A 22,696-nucleotide genomic window follows, 5' to 3' on the forward strand; every position below is an offset into this window, starting at 1 on the left:
GCACCACTATGGAATACATTGAAATGTGACAGTTTTGACAAAACCACAAAACCATGACAAGCACTTTAAACACAGTCCTAAGCCGTGTCTTCTCTGGTGGCGTAGTGAATTACAGTTAGCCTGTCAGGCTGCATGAGGACCAACGTAAAGAATCCAGGAGAGACACAGGAGAGGCAGAAGATGACTAAACGATGGAGTGAAAATGGTAGCATCTGCAGGAAATGTAACTAGGAGCTTAGACCATCCGGGAACAGGGAAGTAGATGGCATTCATTTGCCACTCCCCAGGGTACTGGAAGCCTCCTCAGACACAGGAGTTGTGTGTGTTTTAGAGAGAGAGAGAGAGAGAGAGAGAGAGAGAGAGAGAGAGAGAGAGAGAGAGAGACAGAGAGAGAGAGAGAGAGTGAGAGAGAGAGAGAGAGAGAGAGAGAGAGAGAGAGAGAGAGAGAGAGAGAATATGTGTATTTCAGGCATGCAGAATAACAACCCCACACTACACTTTTATCAGAGCACAGGGGTGGTGCTTCTGCCGCCTCAGTCAAAAAAACACAATGTGCCCACTTTGGAAAGGCAATATTAAAAGCCTTGTACTGTGAAAATCTAATGCTTGTGTGTGTTTGGGTTGTATTTTACATTGCTATTTCTGCACGGCACTCTGCGACTTGGTGGATAACATCAAACCATAGAGCTACACATCTGCATGGGCAGTATAGTGGAAAGGCTCCATTTCATCATCAAGTCAAGTCTAACGACTCGTAAAAACAAAGGTGATGATGCCATCTGTTCTGGAACAGTTTCACAGGAAGAGGAGAATGTTCTTACTTTTCAGCAATCTACTGTACACTCACCATGGTCTAAGCCAGGGGTGCCAAACATACATAAAACAACATCTCTCTATATATTTGTTGGGGGTGGGGGAGGGGTCATTTTAAAGTATGTTAAATATACTTTAAAATGAACCAAACCAAATTGAAACTGTGTAGTAATCAGTTGTGTAAAGTACTTAAATAAAATACTTAAGTTGTTTTTTTGGGTATCTGTACTTTACTTTACTACTGTACTTTTTAACAACTTATACTTTTACTTCACTACATTCCTCAAGAAAAGTATATACTTTTTACTCCATACATTTTCCCTGACACCCAAAAGTACTTAGCAGGACAGGAACATTGTCTAAATCACACACGAATCAAGAGAACATCCCTGGTCATCTCTACTGCCTCTGATCTGGCAGACTCACTAAACACACATGCTCAATGTGTAATGATGTCTGAGTATTGAAGTGGAACCCTGGCTATCTGTAAATACATTTAAAAAACAAGAAAATGGTGCCATCTGGTTTGCTAAATATAAGGAATTTGAAATTACTATACTTTTACTTTTGATACTTAAGTATATTTAAAACCAAATATATTTAGACTTTTACTCAAGTGGTATTTTACTGGGTGAGTCACTTTTACTTGAGTCATTTTCTATTAAGGTATCTTTACTTTTACTCAAGTTTGACAATTGGGTACTTTTTCCACCACTGGTAGTAATGATAATGGTTCTACATTCATACAGTTTCTTGATTGTGTCCTGCTCGCTAATAACCACCAAAATGAAAGCTAGACAATCAGGGAGCATCGCATTTTTCAAAAACAATGGATAGAGGAGTATTTTTCACATTTTTTTACAGGGAGGCAATATAACCAATTTTAAGTGCGGCCCTCCAGACCTCGTTGAAGACCGAATGCAGCCCCCAGGGGCAAAATGAGTTTGACACCCCTGGTCTAAGTACCTAAATGTGACTTAATCTCCTAAGCAAACATTAACTTCTTCCATTGAGTGCATCTCGCCTCGTAGCGTTTAAAGGTTGAGCCACCGTTAGTGTGACATATTGCAGGCTAGCGTAATCAGCAGCATTAAACACTTAATTGCAGGAAGCCTAGCGATTGATCAGCGATATCCAGTTTACAATGTTTTTGCTGTGGTATGAACAGCCAGATAAATGCCTGGCATTGTGTCTCGATAATTAAACCATCCATCATGATGCCTCTAGTACAAGATAACAGCAAGCCACTACAGTGGGACCTAAATATGGCATTCTACAGTTACTAGCACTGAATAGCAATACAAGATCTGCAGTCGTGATGACCAATACATTTATCCTTAGTTTAAAAAATATCAGCATCAGTTTACAGTACGTGTTTATCATATAAAGCCTTTTTCATGGTTCTAATAAAATAATTGCAACCTACATGTATCTGAAGTACAGGATGTTGTGTAATGGTCAATTTATGACAGACATGAAAGAAAAGTATTGAACCACGAACAAGCTTCGGATTTTAAAACCCCTCCATATCAAACAGGGAAGACAGATGGTCCTCAAGCTGTTGTTGCTACCTGCAGGTTAACCATTCCTTCTTCCTACTTTTAAATGCACTAATCAATGGCCACCAAATTCCCCCTGCAAACACCATCCATCTTTGGATCTTTTCCGGATGGAGTGGTGATGACAATGGGGGTGAAGATGAGTGCAAGAAGAAAAGGAGGCCTCTGCTGATTACTGGCGCTAACGCTTGGGGGACAGCAGCAAGAGGGAAATGGAGTGAGACAATGGAGCACGTGGGTTCAGAACACCTAATGGAGTGGCCTGCTAGCAGAGCTAATAGACTGTTTCAAATTGAAAGGAACAGCAGGCGTCTAAATAGTCAGACGTGGAACATTCCCCCTGTTCTCTCAGTTGGCTCTCATTCCACAAGAAAGAGAGGGAGAAAAAACAACAGGGTTGTCATTGCCTTGTATCACACCTGGAAATCATGTGTTTGATGTATTTGATAACGTTCCTCTAATTTTGCTCCACGCATTACCATGAGCCCGTTCTCCCCAATTAAGGTTCCGCCGACCTGTGATTTCCATGCATAGTAGAGAGACGTGATCATATACACATGTAAACAAGATTTGAAATTATTATGTTTTAGTGAAATATAATATCTGTTTGGGCTTCTTGCGGTCAATTTGCAGTCTACAAATTATTGTAATCAGGTAGCGATTTTAGCATGTAAATCTTGGTAGGGCAAACAAACAAAAAATGTGGAGGATGCATGCCAGCAAAGCCACTGCACAACACAACACAACACTAAACAATAGATTAATTCCACTGTAACGGTGACAAATTGTGCCCACAAACTGCTAGGGCCTTCATAAAGATGTCCCAACAGCAGTCCCAACACCTCACCACTGCTACACCTGGCTATATTCGAAGACTTGTCTGGAAGCAAAATAGTTCATTCAGCCTCATTTACTGCCTTTAAAAAAAACATAGCTGATATGGCTGACTTGCTTAAACAAATGTGGATTCTACTGACAATTGAGATGTACAAACTAGGGCATAAGGGGACGACAAGATGTTAAGAGGCAATCCTTAATTTCGATTAAGACATTAATGAGCGAGCTAGGACGGACCTAGTCAATATAACTATTTGTTCAGCACTTTTGAAATGTACAGCGACAGAATTCAGAACATGGGCTGTTCTTAGTATTATCCCTGTACACCCAGTCCGAACCATAGGGTAAATAAAGGGGGCATATAAGCAAACAATGAACGCTCTTACAATATTCGATGATTACATTTCTCTAAAACAGGTTATAGGCTACATGTGTATCACAAAGTCAGAACAGTAGGTGAAATTAACAGGGGAAAATAGACCAAATGATTAGGGTGAGGCAACTAATAGTAACTACACAACATACACTTCGAATCACATTCTTACAGTAGCTACAGTTTACATACCTTCCTGGCATTTTACATAATTTATGCAGCAGGGTACAAGACATTTTTGGACTCACCTTGTTGTGCTGTGTTCACTTGAACAGGAAGATGGTGCGGCAGTCCTTTGTGGGCAAATTTTGTCATCAAACGTTGTCATCAAAGTCTGACATTCTCTGGATTGATGATGCTTTCAAGACAACTGGGAACTTGGAAAAAAACAAGGTTGAATCATGATGAGATCAGTGATCTTCAGACCGTAGCCCTAGAAAGAGGCCCGAGTTCCCAACTTACAATTCCGAGTTGGGTGACCATTCAAAATGTATTATCCCAGTAGGAGCTTGTTTTTCCCAGAGTTCTCAGTTGTCTTGAGCTCATTGAAGTCAGATTTCCCAGTTCAGAGTTAACAGTTGATTTAAACGTGGCAGAAATCATGCTGGGTTGACAGCATGGCCAATGTTGAATGTATATCATTCTAAGATTGGAAAAAGAGACCCTTAAACCCAGAATTGGGACCACACACCAACTCTACAGAATAGCAGTCTAGTGATAGCTTTGCAATGCTTGCAGTTAGCCACTGATTCCTTCCAAACCACTCATTATTGAATTTGTGATCTCCAACTTGTTGTGTAATATTTTTGTCCAATGGCCGATGAGCACCGATATGTTTCATCTATAATTTCTCTTCATTATTTCTCTTCATATGACAAGGATCAAAAAGGATTTGCCAGTAGATTGTCGACTTGATTCATGATGATGACTGCTAGCTAAGATTTTGAAAGTATGATCAAAGCTACTGTAGATAAGGTGATTTGATGTCATTTTATCTGTGGCCAATGACCTTGAACCTTCTTGGATGGGCACTTCTAATGTAACTCTATGGCACACTCAAGGAGCTTGAATTTTTTTAGCTCTACCCTTAGATTTGGCAGTGACGTAGTGTCCCCATGAGTGAAAGAACACTGAGCCAAACACAGCGCAACTAGAGAATTGTCACGTTCGCTGGAATAATTATCGGACCAAGCTGCAGCGCAAAATGGTTTCCACATATTATTTATTAGAAACGCACAAAACAACAAAGAAAGAATGAAACAAACAACGAACCGTAACAAATAGGTGTAACATACACTAACTTAAAACAATATCCCATAAAACACAGGTGGAAAAAAATGCTACTTAAATATGATCCCCAATTAGAGACAACGATAGCCAGCTGCCTCTAATTGGGAATCATACCAAACACCAACATCGAAAAACTAAACTAGAACCACACATAGAAAATAATAAGAAGAAAACCACCCAGTCACGCCCTGACCTACTATACCATAGAAAAACAAAGGCTCTCTATGGTCAGGGCGTGACAAGAATGTTACCGTATTTTCCACTGGCTGCCCCACCACCATAGAAAGCACTGAGCTAGGCTGAAAGACCTGCATTTTGGAGCTACCTTACTCAAGAAAGCAAAAAAAAGACCATGTTTGTATGCAGTTTTATTTATTATTCAATTATTTATTACTCAATTATTATTTTATTTTTTTACATTGTTTGCAAACTGATATGTGACATGTATTATCGCCAAAATAACATGCAAAACAGGCAACCCCTCACAAAAATAAAAACTAATATTTTTATTTGGCTTTTTTTTAGATAAATATGTGGGGCTGAATTACGGGTCGCCACTGATTGTAAAAATGTTCCGCCCCCTCCGACCATCCGCTCAAGAAAAAATTGGCCCGCGGCTGAATCTAGTTGATGATCACTGTCACAGAGTGCTTTATAGTGAGAACCTATTCCTCTGAGAGCAATATTCCCAAATTATTCAGATCTTCAGTCACATCATGCCTTTTGAATATCAAAGCCTCTATTTGGACATAATAATCAAATAGTCCCTCCAGGATTCTGGGATTCTGTGATTGCAATTATTTTTTGAAAAATCAACAATTCCTTGCATTTTATTTGAGGGCATGCACATTTGACCAATCGAATAAAACAGTCAAATCACAATTCATAATCTCAGACTTGCAATGTCAACACCTCAGCTATAGCTAATGGGTGGGTGGTCCAGATGACAGTGGGCTAGAGCGTTTGACACTGAGGATACACACAATACAGCCTCGGAGGAAAATAAGGTTTGGCCAATTTCAGCCATGGAACTAACGTACAGAATGACAATCCCATTCTTTTCAACGGAGGAAAATCGCATATAAAATACATTGTAAGGCACTTGTTATTATTCTTGTGTTGTTGATGTAAGCAGTATGCTAAGCTGCTTGAAAATGAAAGACACCTTTGCGACAGGGATTTATTTTCCTGTACCAATAACGGATCCCTCAGCCTCCCTGAAAACAGCAATACCTGGTTTCCAAAGAGAGAACACAGATCAAAAGCATGTTTTGCTATGAGTAGACAAGCGTGCCACACTTATTTTGGGCTGCCCGTTTTCAGTTAGGTAGAGCATGTTTGAGAGAAGCAAAACAGAGCTGTGAGCTTGGAATGATAGCATCCTAACAATGAATGATGATAATGGATTTCTTTTAAATGGTATTCAGAAGATGTGTTGATTTTGATAAGTCTCTATTCACTTGGCAGTAGCTATCTATTGAAATATGTGGTTGAAGTCCAACAGTGACAATCATTTATGTGCAACAATATCATACCAGGGGATCAGAAAAACCATGATCAGTCAATGGGAAATATCATTATACCTTTGGGTAAAGTATTTATTTTTAGGGCAATATTGGTAGAAATGTTACAAATAGTGAGTTTCCAGACCCCCGTAAGACATCATAGTAAAATGGAGTGATGTATCCCAAAAGGAAATAGCAAAATGGCATTATACTGGGAAAGATGGGTTCATCTCTGGACATCGGAGGGTTGTCGTTAAAATCAGAATGAATGGTGGATTGGTCGCTTTGGGAGAAAATCTGGCATTTTCAGAAAGAGTCAATTAGGACCATGCCCTTTGTAGTTTGGGGCAAAAACATCAGTATTTGTCTTATCATTTGTTCACCCTCAGATCTCTGCGTCCTTATAAAACAATCAAAGAGACCCTCATCAAACTGTTTATGTTCACTAGCGGCAAAGTTTTCCTGATCAGAAGCAATAATGGTCCCCGCTCCATTGACTTTCATGGTTATTTACCCCAACAAATAATGCAGAAATCCTCACTTTTGCTCGTAAATGACCATGGTGGCAGAGATGAAAGAAATCCGTAGGGTACTCTGTTGTTTGAACCCCTTTTATGAACCTAAAATGGAAGGTTTGCAATGCTTGATAGATATCATAGAAAGAAGAGCTTGGTGTACCAGAATGAACGTAGCCTACTGTACTATACATGTGGCTTGAGTTAACGTGAATCTGAGCCTCTCCAGAGCATCTGTCAAAAGTTAGCCGTACAGGGAAATAGGCAGTTCCTGTTCATGTGTTCCAAAATAATCTGGAAGTAATTTTGTCAGTGAAGGTTGAAAAGCGGCTGAGATTTATAGATCAGAAAACAACACACACCCAGTTCTGTCCAGATGTTTGTGGCCCACGTCAATGCTACATAATATTTCAAGCAAAGACATACTGTATTTTGAGACCGACCTCTTGAAAAGACATTGATCAATGGGGAAATTGATGTCCAAAGTCAATGTAGTGTATTGATGCAAATAAGATGGTGACAGACACAAGGGGGTAAAATAGGAAGGATATAGAAAAAAGAGAGGCAATCTGTCATACTGAAATGTACATTTTCTTCTTGCCAGAATGACCTTCACTTGTATTGAAGATGATTTTAGCTGTTAATTAAAACCTCTCTTGGATATGTGGGATGGTAGCATCCCACCTCGCTAACAGCCAGTGAAAGTGCAGGGCGCCAAATTCAAAACAACAAAAATCTCATAATTAAAATTCCTCAAGCATACAAGTATTTTACACCATTTTAAAGATAAAATTCTCGTTAACGTCTTTGGCATAGGGGGCAGCATTTTCACTTTTGGATGAATAGCGTGCCCAGAGTGAACTGCCTCCTACTCAGTCCCAGATGCTAATATATGCATATTATTATAAGTATTGGATAGAAAACACTCTGAAGTTGCTAAAACTGTTTGAATGATGTTTGTGAGAATAACAGAACTCATATGGCAGGCGAAAACCTGAGAAAAATCCAACCAGGAATTGGGAAATCTGAGGTTTAAGAATAATGGAGGCCACTGTTTTCTTGCGGCCCTTCAATGCTGCAGAAATGTTTTGGTACCCTTTCCCAGATCTGTCCCTCTACACAATCCTGTCTTGGAGCTCTACGGCCAATTCCTTCCACCTCATGGCTTGGTTTTTGTTCTAGCATGCACTGTCAACTGTGGGACCTGATATGTCCAATCAATATACAGTGCCTTGCGAAAGTATTCGGCCCCCTTGAACTTTGCGACCTTTTGCCACATTTCAGGCTTCAAACATAAAGATATAAAACTGTATTTTTTGTGAAGAATCAACAACAAGTGGGACACAATCATGAAGTGGAACGACATTTATTGGATATTTCAAACTTTTTTAACAAATCAAAAACTGAAAAATTGGGCGTGCAAAATTATTCAGCCCCTTTACTTTCAGTGCAGCAAACTCTCTCCAGAAGTTCAGTGAGGATCTCAGAATGATCCAATGTTGACCTAAATGACTAATGATGATAAATACAATCCACCTGTGTGTAATCAAGTCTCCGTATAAATGCACCTGCACTGTGATAGTCTCAGAGGTTCGTTAAAAGTGCAGAGAGCATCATGAAGAACAAGGAACACACCAGGCAGGTCCGAGATACTGTTGTGAAGAAGTTTAAAGCCGGATTTGGATACAAAAACATTTCCCAAGCTTTAAACATCCCAAGGAGCACTGTGCAAGCGATAATATTGAAATGGAAGGAGTATCAGACCACTGCAAATCTACCAAGACCTGGCCGTCCCTCTAAACTTTCAGCTCATACAAGGAGAAGACTGATCAGAGATGCAGCCAAGAGGCCCATGATCACTCTGGATGAACTGCAGAGATCTACAGCTGAGGTGGGAGACTCTGTCCATAGGACAACAATCAGTCGTATATTGCACAAATCTGGCCTTTATGGAAGAGTGGCAAGAAGAAAGCCATTTCTTAAAGATATCCATAAAAAGTGTCGTTTAAAGTTTGCCACAAGCCACCTGGGAGACACACCAAACATGTGGAAGAAGGTGCTCTGGTCAGATGAAACCAAAATTGAACTTTTTGGCAACAATGCAAAACGTTATGTTTGGCGTAAAAGCAACACAGCTGAACACACCATCCCCACTGTCAAACATGGTGGTGGCAGCATCATGGTTTGGGCCTGCTTTTCTTCAGCAGGGAGAGGGAAGATGGTTAAAATTGATGGGAAGATGGATGGAGCCAAATACAGGACCATTCTGGAAGAAAACCTGATGGAGTCTGCAAAAGACCTGAGACTGGGACGGAGATTTGTCTTCCAACAAGACAATGATCCAAAACATAAAGCAAAATCTACAATGGACTGGTTCAAAAATAAACATATCCAGGTGTTAGAATGGCCAAGTCAAAGTCCAGACCTGAATCCAATCGAGAATCTGTGGAAAGAACTGAAAACTGCTGTTCACAAATGCTCTCCATCCAACCTCACTGAGCTCGAGCTGTTTTGCAAGGAGGAATGGGAAAAAAATTCAGTCTCTCGATGTGCAAAACTGATAGAGACATACCCCAAGCGACTTACATCTGTAATCGCAGCAAAAGGTGGCGCTACAAAGTATTAACTTAAGGGGGCTGAATAATTTTGCATGCCCAATTTTTCAGTTTTTGATTTGTTAAAAAAGTTTGAAATATCCAATAAATGTCGTTCCACTTCATGATTGTGTCCCACTTGTTGTTGATTCTTCACAAAAAAATACAGTTTTATATCTTTATGTTTGAAGCCTGAAATGTGGCAAAAGGTCGCAAAGTTCAAGGGGGCCGAATACTTTCGCAAGGCACTGTAATTTACCACGTGTACTCCAATCAAGTTGTAGAAACATCTCAAGGATGATCATTGGAAACAGGATGTACCTGAGCTCAATTTCAAGTCTCATAGCAAAGGGTCTGAATACTTATATAAATAAGGTATTTCTGTTTTTATTCGTAATAAATGTGCAAAAATGTCTAAAAACCTATTTTCGCTTAGTTATTATGGGGTATTGTGTGTAGATTGATGAGGAAATTGTTTTATTTAATCCATTTTTGAATAAGGCTGTAAAGTAACAAAATATGGAAAAAGTTAAGGGGTCTGAATACTTTCCGAATTAACTGTAGCTGATGTTTTGATGGTGTTGGAGGTGTAACTGAGGTATGAGCTGACAAATTGGGGAACGGCTGCCCGTGTGTCACAAACCACTCCCTTCCTTATTATCCCTACTGCGTTAGAAGTTCAAAACGGCGCTTGAAAGTGTAGGCTCTATCGATGTTAGAAATAATGACTTATAAAAAAATTCAAGCCATTGATGTTAGACTAATGCATGTTTTCATGTTCATTTGGATATGGTGATTTAGTCTAATTTGAGTGTTTGAACTTGCAAAGCGGCTGCATGAACTTCTAACACTGCTGCATGGGAATTGCGGGATTATAGACAGCTCTAACGCAGTTCCACCTCTGACACTGCCAAAACAACTGATATGCTGATGTTGGCCAAAGCGGATCTGATTGAATCGGGCCCTAGGCTTGCTCTGCACAGAAAAACATTCCTAAAAGCACTTCAATCAATGAAACAAGGTTCTTTCAGAAGAAAATCAGGAAAAGTGTATTAGCCATCTAAAGGCCATAGGAATCAAGTAAGACATAACACATCAGGAAAAACTGCTAGAAAAGCAAATCAGTGTTTGTCAGTGATATGGGTGTATAGTTCTAGTAGTGACAGTTAGACCTTTGTGCTCAAACATAGTCTCATTAGGGTGCTCATTACATGTGTGCTCACATCTTCTAAAAGGTTATTCCATCCTGTGTGTATCTCTGCAATCTAGAGCTTGAAATATTTGGAGTGTTTACGTGAATGCAGTCTCCGCTAATGCGGGAACATTGCTTTCAATTTCAATCACGCTGTAACGCTGTACTTCTGTGATACAGATTGATTACAACCCCTAGTCTATGAATATGGACTAGATATGCAATAACTAGACCTACAGTCTTAATGTTTTCTATGGTCATCAGATTTTTTTTTTTTAATTTTTTTAAAAAATGGTGTGTTTGTATGAGTGTGAGATAGGGGGGCTAGTATGTGTGGAATTGTGATTCAAGGCCAAACACATCGAGATGTCACTTCAAAACCTCTGGCTCCGGAGGCTCCTGTCATCTCCACATTTGAGAGATGCTTTGTCCACCCCTGGAGACACGCTAAATATAGAATGGGAACAGAAACCCGTTTTAAACCAAGTCACTCTTAGCATATATCTCCATACATTACAGATCAGATGAACGATGATTATGCAACTTGAGGATGCAACACAAATTCCCTCTGCCATTGTCATAGAGCAGCATAGATGCAAGACTGCTAAATATCATAGCGGTCAAAGTGGATAAGCTCCATTTGAAATTAGGGTGTTTGCGGGTTGGAAATGTATAACTCCAACGGAAGGGCTACTCACTTTTTCCCATTACATTTCTGTCAAGTGAATTACAATCTGTTTTTACTTCCTGGACAGTCATTTAACATGTTCCATTCAAAACCATATTTTGCTGAGGGAATGACAGGCAGGCAATCCATCATTAAGCTCCACTACTTTGGTTTGGTTACTCTGGTTCTACTTCCAGCTTTTTTACAGGCTTTACCATATCATTTGACCTTCCACTGCACCATTCATTTTGTGATGTAAGCCTTGATAAAGCCAGTTAAGGAATTCTGTGGTGTTTAATTGTGGTACTTATCTATAATGTGAACACTGGATATTACATCTCCCACAGATATTAAGTTAATTAAGGATGTCTCTGGACTTCCAAGGCCAAAGACAAATTAAAAGGAAATGAGCTCTATTAATTAGTATTGATCATTCCATAATAAAATAAGCTCTTCTCTCTTAGCTCAGCCTCTGGGTTGGTCTTAAATAAATACTGTTCATAACTATAAGGGAAATGTCCTTCAACCTCTGGTTTGCCATTATGAAAGACCGCACAGAGGGGTATGTCACCACTACATGTATGCCATCTGACTATCAATTCCAACCTACACATTAGCAATACACAAATCTGCTAAATACAAAAAAATAATACAAATTCCATCGTACTCGACATCATCATCACCACCACCATCAAACCATCACCATCATCACCACCACCACCACCACCAAAACATCATCACCACCACCACCACCACCATCATCATCACCACCACCACCACCATCATCATCACCACCATCACCAATATTCACCATCATCACCACCACCATCATCACCATCATCACATCAACTTCATCACTATCATCACCACCAGCTAACAAAATGAATAGCTGATAATACAGTTCACTAGAGCTATGATTGCATGTCTAGACAGTCAACCCAGTTATCCCCAGCCTATTGGCTAAGGAAAATGAACACAATGGCAACCCACATCACTTGTCTGCTTCACTCATAGGCCTATCATTGCAGAGCAGGCTACTGAGACCTCATTCAGGTGTAGCTACTTTGACAATAGAGAACATGTAAGCTGGTGGTATGGTATTTGCTGAATTTATAGAAACCTCACAGTGAAATTTTGATGTGATGTTACTGCAAGAATTATGGAAGATGTGTTGAATTTTGGCAAAATAAGACTTTAGGACCCAATTTAACATACAAATACACTGAACAAAAATACCTTACGCAACATGTAAAAATGGCAAAGATTTTACTGTTACAGTTCATATAAGGAAATCAGTACATTTCAATAAATCAGTAGGGCTGTGGCATTGTCTTGTGTGACAAAACTGCACATTTTAGAGTGGGCTTTTATTGTCCCCAGCACAAGGTGCACCTATGTAATGATCATGCTGTTTTATCAGCTTCATGCAAACAAATGTGTGCACACAATTTGAGAGAAATAATATTTGTGTGCATATGGACAATTTCTGGGATCTTTTATTTCAGCTCATGAAACATGGGACCAACACTTTACATGTTGCATTTATATTTATGTTCAGTGTTCCCCAGCCGCGCCCTCAGAGCATGCGCAGACCAGCTGGCTGGTGTGTTTACGGACATATTCAATCAATCCCTATCCCAGTCTGTTGTTCCCACATGCTTCAAGAGGGCCACCATTGTTCCTGTTCCCAAGAAAGCTAAGGTAACTGAGCTAAACGACTACCGCCCCATAGCACTCACTTCCGTCATCATGAAGTGCTTTGAGAGACTAGTCAATGACCATATCACCTCCACCCTACCTGACACCCTAGACACACTCCAATTTGCTTACCGCCCAAATAGGTCCACAGACGATGCAATCTCAACCACACTGCACACTGCCCTAACCCATCTGGAAAAGAGGAATACCTATGTGAGAATGCTGTTCATCGACTACAGCTCTGCATTTAACACCATAGTGCCCTCCAAGCTCGTCATCAAGCTCGAGACCCTGGGTCTCGACCCCGCCCTGTGCAACTGGGTACTGGACTTCCTGACGGGCCGCCCCCAGGTGGTGAGGGTAGGCAACAACATTTCCACCCCGCTGATCCTCAACACTGGGGCCCCACAAGGGTGCGTTCTGAGCCCTCTCCTGTACTCCCTGTTCACCCATGACTGCATGGCCACGCACGCCTCCAACTCAATCATCAAGTTTGCGGACGACACAACAGTGGTGGGCTTGATTACCAACAACGACGAGACGGCCTACAGGGAGGAGTTGAGGGCCCTCGGAGTGTGGTGTCAGGAAAATAACCTCACACTCAACGTCAACAAAACTAAGGAGATGATTGTGGACTTCAGGAAACAGCAGAGGGAGCACCCCCCTATCCACATCGATGGAACAGTAGTGGAGAGGGTAGTAAGTTTTAAGTTCCTCGGCGTACACACCACAGACAAACTGAATTGGTCCACCCACACAGACAGCATCGTGACGAAGGCGCAGCAGCGCCTCTTCAACCTCAGGAGGCTGAAGAAATTTGGCTTGTCACCAAAAGCACTCACAAACTTCTATAGATGCACAATCGAGAGCATCCTGTCGGGCTGTATCACCGCCTGGTACGGCAACTGCTCCGCCCACAACCGTAAGGCTCTCCAGAGGGTAGTGAGGTCTGCACCGCGCATCACCGGGGGCAAACTACCTGCCCTCCAGGACACCTACACCACCCGATGTCACAGGAAGGCCATAAAGATCATCAAGGACAACAACCACCCGAACCACTGCCTGTTCACCCCGCTATCATCCAGAAGGCGAGGTCAGTACAGGTGCATCAAAGCTGGGGCCGAGAGACTTAAAAACAGCTTCTATCTCAAGGCCATCAGACTGTTAAACAGCCACCACTAACATTGAGTGGCTGCTGCCAACACACTGACTCAACTCCAGCCACTTTAATAATGGGAATTGATGGGAAAGGATGTAAAATATATCACTAGCCACTTTAAACAATGCTACCTAATATAATGTTTACATACCCTACATTATTCATCTCATATGTATATGTATATACTGTACTCTATATCATCCACTGCATCTTTATGTAATACATGTATCACTAGCCACTTTAACTATGCCACTTTGTTTACATACTCATCTCATATGTATATACTGCACTCAATACCATCTACTGTATCTTGCCTATACCGCTCTGTACCATCACTCATTCATATATCTTTATGTACATATTCTTTATCCCCTTACACTTGTGTCTATAAGGTAGTAGTTTTGGAATTGTTAGCTAGATTACTTGTTGGTTATTACTGCATTGTCGGAACTAGAAGCACAAGCATTTTGCTACACTCGCATTAACATCTGCTAACCATGTGTATGTGACAAATAAAATGTGATTTGATTTATATATTGGCAGAGGTAATGTATATTTAATGTGCTATTGCAAAGAACATATATACTATATTAAAGGTCTAAGTTTGATAAACACATTAGGCTACACACAAAAGGATACAGCCAATAAACTGTCATCAGAAAAAATATACTAATGGAATGCACCATCACAACAACGGACAGAATTGTTGGAATTGAACCAAAGGAGACAAGAGTAGGCCTATTCCATGTTTGCTTTGCTCAACTCTCACCAACTCTGACCCCGGCACACGCCGGCACGCGATATCTAGCTTCCTCATCTCGCGGTCAAGTCCCTCTCAGGGCACCAGCTAGGCACTCTCAACACCTGCCATGATCTGTTAGAAATATCTATTTTTGCCAATCGGTGACACAACACATTAGTTTGGGATTCGGATTATAGGTGGCGTGCCCTGTCTTTGTGCTTTCTGTTAAGAAGCAGTTGTGTTAAAGCTGTCATTAACCTTCAATGGACAATACAATACACTCAGACTACAGTCTTTCTCCAGAACCAGTCTAGTGGATGTATGCCTGAAGTGCAGCATTTGTACAGTGATCATAACACAGAAACATCTGCTTTCAATTCACATTGTAGGGGCTTTTTTTCCCGAAGTTAACTTTTTTCTTCTTAACACACATTTTTCATTGAATTACTTATCACAATGAAGTCTCATCTCACTATTTATTTAACATTTTAAAATGGCTAATTTGTCAAACTGATCTAGGCTATTCATAAATAACTTGAGATAAATATTATGAACACCTTATGTTACATTATTTGTAGGCTAATTTCGATATAATTCTGGATACAATTACGCACGATGGAGCGCTGTCAGCTATGTAACATTTTTGTGAACAATAGCCCACTTAACGGCTCTGTATAAATCATAACCCCAATTACATCCTTTATCGTGTTATTGATCATCTCCTATTAATAACTACATATTTTCATATGAATGGGAACTCACTTACCCAGAAACAAAGAGCGAAATGTTGCAGACATCACCGCACCCGACACGACTGGAAATCCCATGCGACGAAACTGGAAACAATGCGTTCAGACTGCCTTAAAATTCATGCGGGAGAACGAAGTGTACAATCACAATAAAGAAAGATTTCAGAGAGCAATTAAATATAATCTACAATGAGCAGGGATCCAAGGACATTATATATTGGAACACTCGAAATGTCAATTATTCCCTTCACTAAGGAATGCAGCTCTTTCGTGTCGTCAATTTCATCATTATCGGCCACGCGTCAAATCAAAGTTCCCTTCCTTTCTGTGTCGTTCGGGACGCGTGCGTGTCTCAGGTTCCCTCTGTCTCCGTGGCTGAGCGTTCTCCTCTCCTTCCTATACCGCTGTCCGCTGCACTAGACAGTGAGGGGAAGAATTCCGATAGGTGGATGTTGCTGCATGCTGGATGGAGACCTCTAGAGCCTGAAGCGCTCACATTGTTTCATCTGACCACAAAGTCATTTTGGGCTGGTCTGACTGTGGGTTAGGTTACTTGAGGCCCACTTCCTTAGCAGTGCATCAAAAGGGTAACAATGTTCCCCCCTACAGATGTCTGAATGAAAATGTTTTTTAAAATGTTATGTTCTTGCATTATTTTTACAATAGTGCATGCTGGATCTGGAAAAATAATGTGATGGTTTGGGAGACAGCACAGTGGAAATTTAACACATGGGAAAGATTGAAATGGAAAATAAATTACTGTAATTCCTTATTTTTTCTATATATAGCATATAAATTCAATATATATTTGCAATTTCAAACAATTGTAACAAATGTCACTACTCAACACATAGTTCTAGCATTTTTCTGTCGACACATCTATTGGCTTGTAGTAATAAGTGTCCTGGAGTTATAGTGCACACACAGTCAGGATTTATGTATCCATTCATGGGCTCCCTGGCTGTAGAATGTATGACTGTGCAACAGTGAGGTAAATAAACAAACAGAGAGAGGAGCAACACTTCCTATCAGGCATTGAGACAGATTAATCTCCTCTTCTGTCTCTGAACAATCTACTGAAATAACACACAGGGCTGAGGTCTCCAGTAGCCACCAGGCCAGCCCTTCCCCTCACTGCTGCTTCTCTTTGAAGTGGCTCTTTGAGCACAAGACCCCCCCCCCCCCCCCCCCCATTCCTTTCCATCCCAATAATTAGATACCCTGAAACAATGCCCCCTCCTTCCCCTCCATCTACATCAAGCTAATGTGCCAGGAGAGATATGGAAGTGCTTCTATTTGTCTCACTCTACCCATGTGCTACAGAAAGTCCAGTTTTGTCATAGAGCTCCTTCAAATTTTATACAAACTGATATGTTTTTTTGTATTTGGGCAGGCAGCATAGCCTAGTGGTTAGAGTGTTGGACTAATAACCATGAAGGTTGTGAGTTCAAATCCCCAAGCTGACACGGTCCAAATTGGTTGTTCTACTCCTGAACAAGGCAGTTAACCCACTGTTCCTAGTCTGTCATTGAAAATAAGAAATTGTTCTTAATTAACTGCCTTGCCTTGTCAAAATAAATGTCTCCTATTTTGACATAATGTTATTGATAGACGTCAATCAATCTTATGTCATTTATATAATTGTCTTATTGCGACAACTCAATTCATTGTCGAAGAGTAAGAGCATAACATGAAACTTTGCTCTTCCAACACAGATTGTCAAACTATGATGGATGGAAGATTACCCTTGATGCTGCAATCCAAGACATAACCATAGACAGGCTTGGCACTGTCAGCACAATTCCAGGAGAGAAGCAAAGCAATAGCATTGGGGGTGCAATGCGCAGCTTACTCAATGAGCAAATGTGATACATGGCACAATCTCTGAGCAGTTGATCGTGCGATCACCACTGAACTGATTGCAAACACATAGGTACATGTACTGAATTGTCCCCAAAGGATAAGTTTGCCACAGCTACTGTAGGGGCGGCAGGTAGCCAAGTGATTAAGAGTGTTGGGCCAGTAACTGAAAGATTGCTGGTTTGAATTCTCGAGCCACTAGGTGTTAATGTGCCCTTAAGCAAGGCACTTAACCATAATAGCTCCTGAAAAGCTAAAAGACTAAAATGTAATGCAGTTAGATTAAATATTGTGAGGTAGATACTAATTATCATGCAGCAGGTCACCCATCATAAATGGGAAGCAGACCCTGCCTTGGAAGTTAACTTGGTGGCTTGGCCTTGGTGCATGATATAGCACCTTAATGCAGATGGCTGATATTTATACCACAGGCCCTGAAAAGTCACTAGTGTGGAAACAGGTCTTTGTCAGCACTGATTGGTGAACTAGCATTACAATGTGCCACATTCTGTCCTGGCGTTCATTGAGGCATCACTGTTGGCATAATGATTCCATTTGTGGGAACAGACTCCCTTTAAAAATGATAATGGTGATGTGTGGGACTCTTCTTTCACCGCATGAAAATGTAACCCTCCTATGTGCAAGGTCCATACTTTTTTAAAAGCTTCAGACACAACATGGCTCCCGTTTTAGAGTCCGAGCACTCCTAACACCAGCACTCCTGTATATCCAAGATGGCATAGCAGTCAGACGTCCTTTGTCCTCGTCTTGTCGTGTCCCGTGTATATATATATTTACATATTTTCTTCGCATATCTTTTCATATATATATATATTTTTTCTTCTAAAACTCAACTTCAAAACACTCTCCTGCAACCCACCTCACCAATCTATATAAACAAAAGTTTTATTCACCTCAAATCTGAAATCCAACACAGAAGCTAGCCAGAAGCTAGCCAGTTCACTGGCTAACGTCAGTATTCAGCTAACCACGGTTGTCGGTCATCAGCTATCCTTTAGCTCAACGTGACTAAGACCAGAGCATACTATTTCTACCACAAGCTCTGGACATTTACACCGGCATCTTGCAGCTAGCTAGCTGTTATCCGAGTGACTATTGGCATAGGTCGGTCCCGGAGCAAACATCAATTATCCCGGAGCGAGCCAGCAGCCACTCCTGGGCTTTAATCACCGATCAGGACCCGTTTTACTGCCGACGCGGAGCCCCACCGGGCCTTCAAGACTGGAATACCGATGTTATCTGCCCAAGGTAGTTATCCAACTGGCCCCTCTGTCGTGACGTTACCTGAACTCCCATCTGCGGCCCGCTAATCGTTAGCTGTCTTATCGGCTGCTATCTGAATAGGTCCATCGGACAATTTTCTTGGGTCACTATAATTATATCTATTTTGCCAATTGGATTGGTCCCCTCTACCACACGGAACCTCACTAATCTACCGACGGAAACGCATGAGGTGGCTAAAAACAGACCTCCATCCTCTGCCAGCTTGCTACCCATGGCTCGGCTAGCTGTCTGAATCACCGTGACCCCAACCAACCTCACTACTCACTGGACCCTTATGATCACTCGGCTAAGCATGCCTCTCCTTAATGTCAATATGCCTTGTCCATTGCTGTTCTGGTTAGTGTTTATTGGCTTATTTCACTGTAGAGCCTCTAGTCCTGCTCATTATACATTATCCAACCTTTCAGTTCCACTACCCACACATGCGATGACATCACCTGGTTTCAATTATGTTTCTAGAGACAATATCTCTCTCATCATCAATCAATGTCTAGGTTTACCTCCACTGTATTCACATCCTACCATACCTTTGTCTGTACATTATATCTTGAAGCTATTTTATCGCCCCCCCAGAAACCTGTTCCTTTTACTCTATGTTCCAGATGTCCTAGATGACCAATTCTCATAGCTTTTAGCCATACCCTTATCCTACTCCTCCTCTGTTCCTCTGGTGATGTAGAGGTGAATCCAGGCACTGCAATGCCTAGCTCCACTCCTATTCCCCAGGCGCTCTCTTTTGATGGCTTCTGTAACTCTAACTGTAGCCTTGGTTTCATGCACGTTAACCTCTTACAGCGCCCCCCCCCCACTACTTTGTGCAATTTCCACCTGAAGACATACCCAAATCTAACAGCCTGTACCTCAGGCACAGAACTAAGGATATGCATATTCTTGGTACCATTTGAAAGAAAACACTCTGAAGTTTGTGTACATGTGAATTGAATGTAGGAGAATATAACACAATCTGGTTTAGATAAAACAATGAAAAAAAACATATGTTTTTTATTTTTATTTTTGTATCATCATCTTTAAAATGAACATTCATTCATATGTTACGCCTGTGCTGGTTAAAATTGTTTTTATTTTATGGGTCTCTATGCTCAGATAATCGCATCGTATTCTTTCGCAGTAAATCCTTTTTTAAATCTGACAACGCAGTTGGATTAGCAAGATACATGTGAGACACTTGTATTTTCATGAATGTTTAATATGACTATTTATGTAGCGATCACCATATGTTGTGGAATTTCAGCCAGCTAGCGGGTTCCGTGCGCAGAGAGGTTAACCTTTTGCGACTAGGGGGCAGTATTTTCCTTTTTGGATAAAAAACGTTCCCGTTTTAAACATAATATTTTGTCACGACAAGATGCTCGACTATGCATATAATTGACAGCTTTGGATAGAAAACACTCTGACGTTTCAAAAACGGCAAAGATATTGTCTGTCAGTGCAACAGGCGAAACCCAGATAAAAATCCAATCAGGAAGTGCCGCATTTTTTGAAAGCGCTTCATGCCAATGACTCCTTATATGGCTGTGAATGGGCTACGAATGAGCTTACACTTTCTACGTATTCCCCAAGGTGTCTACAGCATTGTGACGTCTTTTTACGCATTTATGTTGAAGAATTGCCGTAAGGCACCACATTGAGCAAGTGGTCACATGATGGCTCCCGCAGAAAATCTTGCGTAAAGTACTGAGGTAGCCATTATTCGAATCGCTTCTAATGAGAAACCAATTGTCCCAACGGATATATTATCGAATAGATATGTGATAAACACCTTGAGGATTGATTCTAAACAACGTTTGCCATGTTTCTGTCGATATTATGGAGCTAATTTGGAAAAAAGTTTGGTGTTGTAGTGACCGCATTTTTCGGTCGATTTCTCAGCCAAACGTGAAGAACATACGGGAGCTATTTCGCCTACAAAAATAATATTTTTGGAAAAAATGAACATTTGCTATCTAACTGGGAGTCTCCTGAGTGAAAACATCCGAAGTTCTTCGAAGGTAAATGATTTAATTTGATTGTTTTTCTTATTTTCGTGAAAATGTTGCCTGCTGCTAGCAGAGCCTAACATAGCATTATGCCATGATAAACTTACACAAATGCTTGTCTAGCGTTGGCTGTAAAGCATATTTTGAAAATCTGAGATAACAGTGTGATTAACAAAAGGCTAAGCTGTGTCTAAATATTTTTCTTTTGTGATTTTCATGAATAGGAAGATTTTCTAGGAAGATTTATGTCCGCTGCGTTATGCTAATTAGTTTGAGGCGATGATTACGCTCCCGGATCCGGGTTTGAGAGTCACAAGAAGTATTAGAAGCCTCCTCCCTACGTTTGTTTTATTCACTGCTTTAGCACATTCTGCCAACCCGGATGTCCTAGCCGTGTCTGAATCCTGGCTTAGGAAGACCACCAAAAACTCTGAAATCTCCATCCCTAACTGCAAAATTTTCAGACAAGATAGAACGACCAAAGGGGGTGGTGTTGCAATCTAATGCAGAGATAGCCTGCAGAGTTCTGTCCTACTATCCAGGTCTGTACCCAAACAATTTGAAGTACTTTTAAAAATCCACCTCTCTAAAAACAAGTCTCTCACCGTTGCCGCCTGTTATAGACCACCCTCTGCCCCCAGCTGTGCTCTGGACACCATATGTGAACTGATTGTCCCCCATCTATCTTCAGAGCTGCTAGGTGAGCTAAACTGGGACATGCTTAACACCCCAGCCATCCTACAATCTAAGCTTGATGCCCTCAATCTCACACAAATTATCAATGAACATACCAGGTACCACCCCAAATCCGTAAACACGGGCACCCTCATAGATATCATCCTAATCAACTTGCCCTCTAAATACACCTCTGCTGTTTTCAACCAAGATCTCAGCGATCACTCCTGGAAGGATGCTGACCTCATCCCGTCAGTAGAGGATGCCTGGTTATTTAAAAAAATGCCTTTCTCACCATCTTAAATAACCATGCCCCAATCCAGCAATTTATAACCAGGAACAGATATAGTCCCTGGTTCTCTCCAGACCTGACTGCCCTTAATGCCCTTAACCAACACAAAAATATCCTATGGTGTTCTGCATTAGCATCGAACAGCCCCCGTGATATGCAACTTTTCATGGAAGTTAGAAACCAATATACACAGGCAGTTAGAAAAGCCAAGGCTAGCTTTTTCAAGCAGAAATTTGCTTCCTGCAACACAAACTAAAAAAAGTTCTGGGACACTGTAAAGTCCATGGAGAATAAGAACACATCCTCCCAGCTGCCCACTGCACTGAGGATAGGAAACTCTGTCACCACCGATAAATCCACTATAATTGAGAATTTAAATAAGCATTTTTCTATGGCTCGCCATGCTTTCCACCTGGCTAACCCTACCCCGGTCAACATCACTGCACCGCCCACAGCAACTCCCCAAACCTTCCCCATTTCTCCTTCTCCCAAATCCAGTCAGCTGATGTTCTGAAAGAGCTGCAAAATCTGGACCCTTTCTTTCAAAAACTATCGAAATTGTTGCAACCACAATTACTAGCCTGTTCAACCTGTTTTCGTGTCGTCTGAGATTCCCAAAAAGTTTGGAAAGCAGCTGTGGTCGTCCCCCTCTTCATAGGGTGGACACTCTAGACCCAAACTGCTACAGACCTATATCTATCCTACCCTGCCTTTCTAACGTCTTCAAAAGCTAAGTCAACAAACAGATTACCGACCATTTCGAATCCAACCGCACATTCTCCACTATGCAATCTGGTTTCAGAGCTGGTCATGGGTGCACCTCAGCCACGCTCAAGGTCCTAAACGATATCTTAAACGCCATCGATAAGAAACA

The 22,696-nt window shown here is 41.1% G+C and overlaps 1 protein-coding gene across 1 annotated transcript in view; it reads right to left on the reverse strand.

Moving 5' to 3' along the window:
* The window catches only part of LOC110504029 (CXADR-like membrane protein), an 89,533-nt gene extending 73,221 nt beyond the window's left edge, over positions 1-16,312 (reverse strand). The window contains exon 1 of the mRNA XM_021582821.3: positions 15,711-16,312. Coding sequence (XP_021438496.2) covers positions 15,711-15,771 — 61 coding nt within the window. The 5' untranslated portion in view covers positions 15,772-16,312. The remainder of the gene's footprint in view (positions 1-15,710) is intronic.
* Positions 16,313-22,696: the final 6,384 nt, after the last annotated feature.

Source organism: Oncorhynchus mykiss, chromosome 24 (assembly GCF_057628025.1).
Source record: "Oncorhynchus mykiss isolate SJ-2025 chromosome 24, ASM5762802v1, whole genome shotgun sequence".
Classification (NCBI taxonomy): Eukaryota; Metazoa; Chordata; class Actinopteri; order Salmoniformes; family Salmonidae; genus Oncorhynchus; species Oncorhynchus mykiss.